The 1,469-nt window shown below is 63.5% G+C and overlaps 1 protein-coding gene across 1 annotated transcript in view; it reads left to right on the forward strand.

Annotated features, from left to right (window-relative positions):
• Nucleotides 1-180: 180 nt before the first annotated feature.
• Nucleotides 181-1,469, forward strand: part of H696_03745 (hypothetical protein) — a gene marked incomplete at both ends in the record, with an annotated part of 4,133 nt that continues 2,844 nt past the window's right edge. Inside the window, 3 exons of the mRNA XM_009497604.1 lie at nt 181-262; nt 375-568; nt 726-1,043. Coding sequence (XP_009495879.1) covers nt 181-262; nt 375-568; nt 726-1,043 — 594 coding nt within the window. The remainder of the gene's footprint in view (nt 263-374; nt 569-725; nt 1,044-1,469) is intronic.

Consider the following 1,469-nt stretch of genomic DNA (forward strand, 5'->3'; position numbering starts at 1 on the left):
AAAAAAAAAAGCCACTGCTTTCCAGGCCGCCGGCGCCTGACGGCCCGTCAGTTCCACCTCCCCTCCAGCGCCAGCCGCAAATAGCTCTCCCTTTTCCTCCTACTTCCTGGCTTTCCTCCCTTTCGCCCCTTGACCCCTCGCCCCTTTCTCAGGGCTGTTCACGCCCGCCATCCCGCCATCATGTCCGACAAGAGTTTCCACTTCGAGTCGCAGAACACCGACTTCATCCACCACAGCGACTTCCAGGATGTGTCGAATTACTGTGCGTGCGCTTGCTCCCATTGGCTTGCCCGCAACTTCCCTCTTGCGCGACATGCTCTCCCCTCGCAACTCATCTTCCCCCTGTTATCTGACCTCCTCCCCCCCTCCGGCAGACCCTGAGGAGAATGAGGATGACCTCCTGGACAACTATGACCCCGAGGGCGCTCGATATGATGCGGACAGCAGCGAGCAAACCGCCGCCCAGGAGATCATCGACCACCCGCCACCCTCCTTCAGCGAGTCGGTTGGTATTCCGGCCACCCAGCCAGCTCAGGAGGCTGGCCCCGCTTCGGAGGCTGGTCCGGAGGTGCGTGTATGGATGGGGTTTCCGCTCTGCTCTTTTCCTTGCTTGGCGTCCTCCCGGCGCCTTCTTTCCGGTCTCTCTCTCTCTCTCTCTCTCTCTCTCCCCCCCCCCCACCTGCTGGTCTAATCTCTCGCTGCCAAACCCACACACATCACCATAGTCCTATGCCTACCGGCCCAGCCCCCACCATGGCGAGGTGGAGGTCGGTGCCACCCATGTTGGCAGCGGTCCGCTGTATCCCCGCCTGAGTGATGGTCAGCCTCCGGCCACCGAAACAACCGAGTCCTTCGCCGCTCCCCCTCGGCCGACCGAGCAGTATATGCACGATGTGCAGGATCTCCGCCAGGCCCCGGGAGCCGTGTCCATTGGCGCGCACTTCCCCCCGGCCGGTCCCATGGCCCCGATTGGCCTGACGCAGCCCGGCCTCTTCCCGGAGACATGTTTATGCCTTCTTTGGGCTTGGGGCGGGGAGGGTTGTGTGCTGGATGCCGCTCCTGGGGGGGGGGGGGGCACAAAAGTCTCCCCGCCTGGGACACATTGGGGCGGGCATGGACCGTTTGGGCAAGGGGCGCAGGATCAGCATGGGTGCCGGCTTCTGTGCCATATTATTTTCTCCTTTCCACTCCAGGCGGTCTGCGTCAGGGGAGCAATTTGAACAAATGATAACGCCGATCCGGCGCCCCCGACGGCGAGGGGCAGGGGGTCTTTTTCACGAGCCACCAGTTCCTAGCCCCCTTTTTTGCTTGGGGAGGGCGTGGGGGCCCGGGTGGCTGAGCCGTCGCCCTCCGCACAGGCTTTCGGGCCCATTGGCCCCCATCATCCAAGCATGTTGGCCGTTGCCTGCCCGCCAGCACGCCCCCCTCCCCCCTCGCCTTGCCGCGCCTGGTGGCGGGGAAAAAAAAAA

This window comes from Fonticula alba, assembly GCF_000388065.1.
Source record: "Fonticula alba strain ATCC 38817 unplaced genomic scaffold supercont2.6, whole genome shotgun sequence".
In the NCBI taxonomy this organism is placed as follows: Eukaryota; order Rotosphaerida; family Fonticulaceae; genus Fonticula; species Fonticula alba.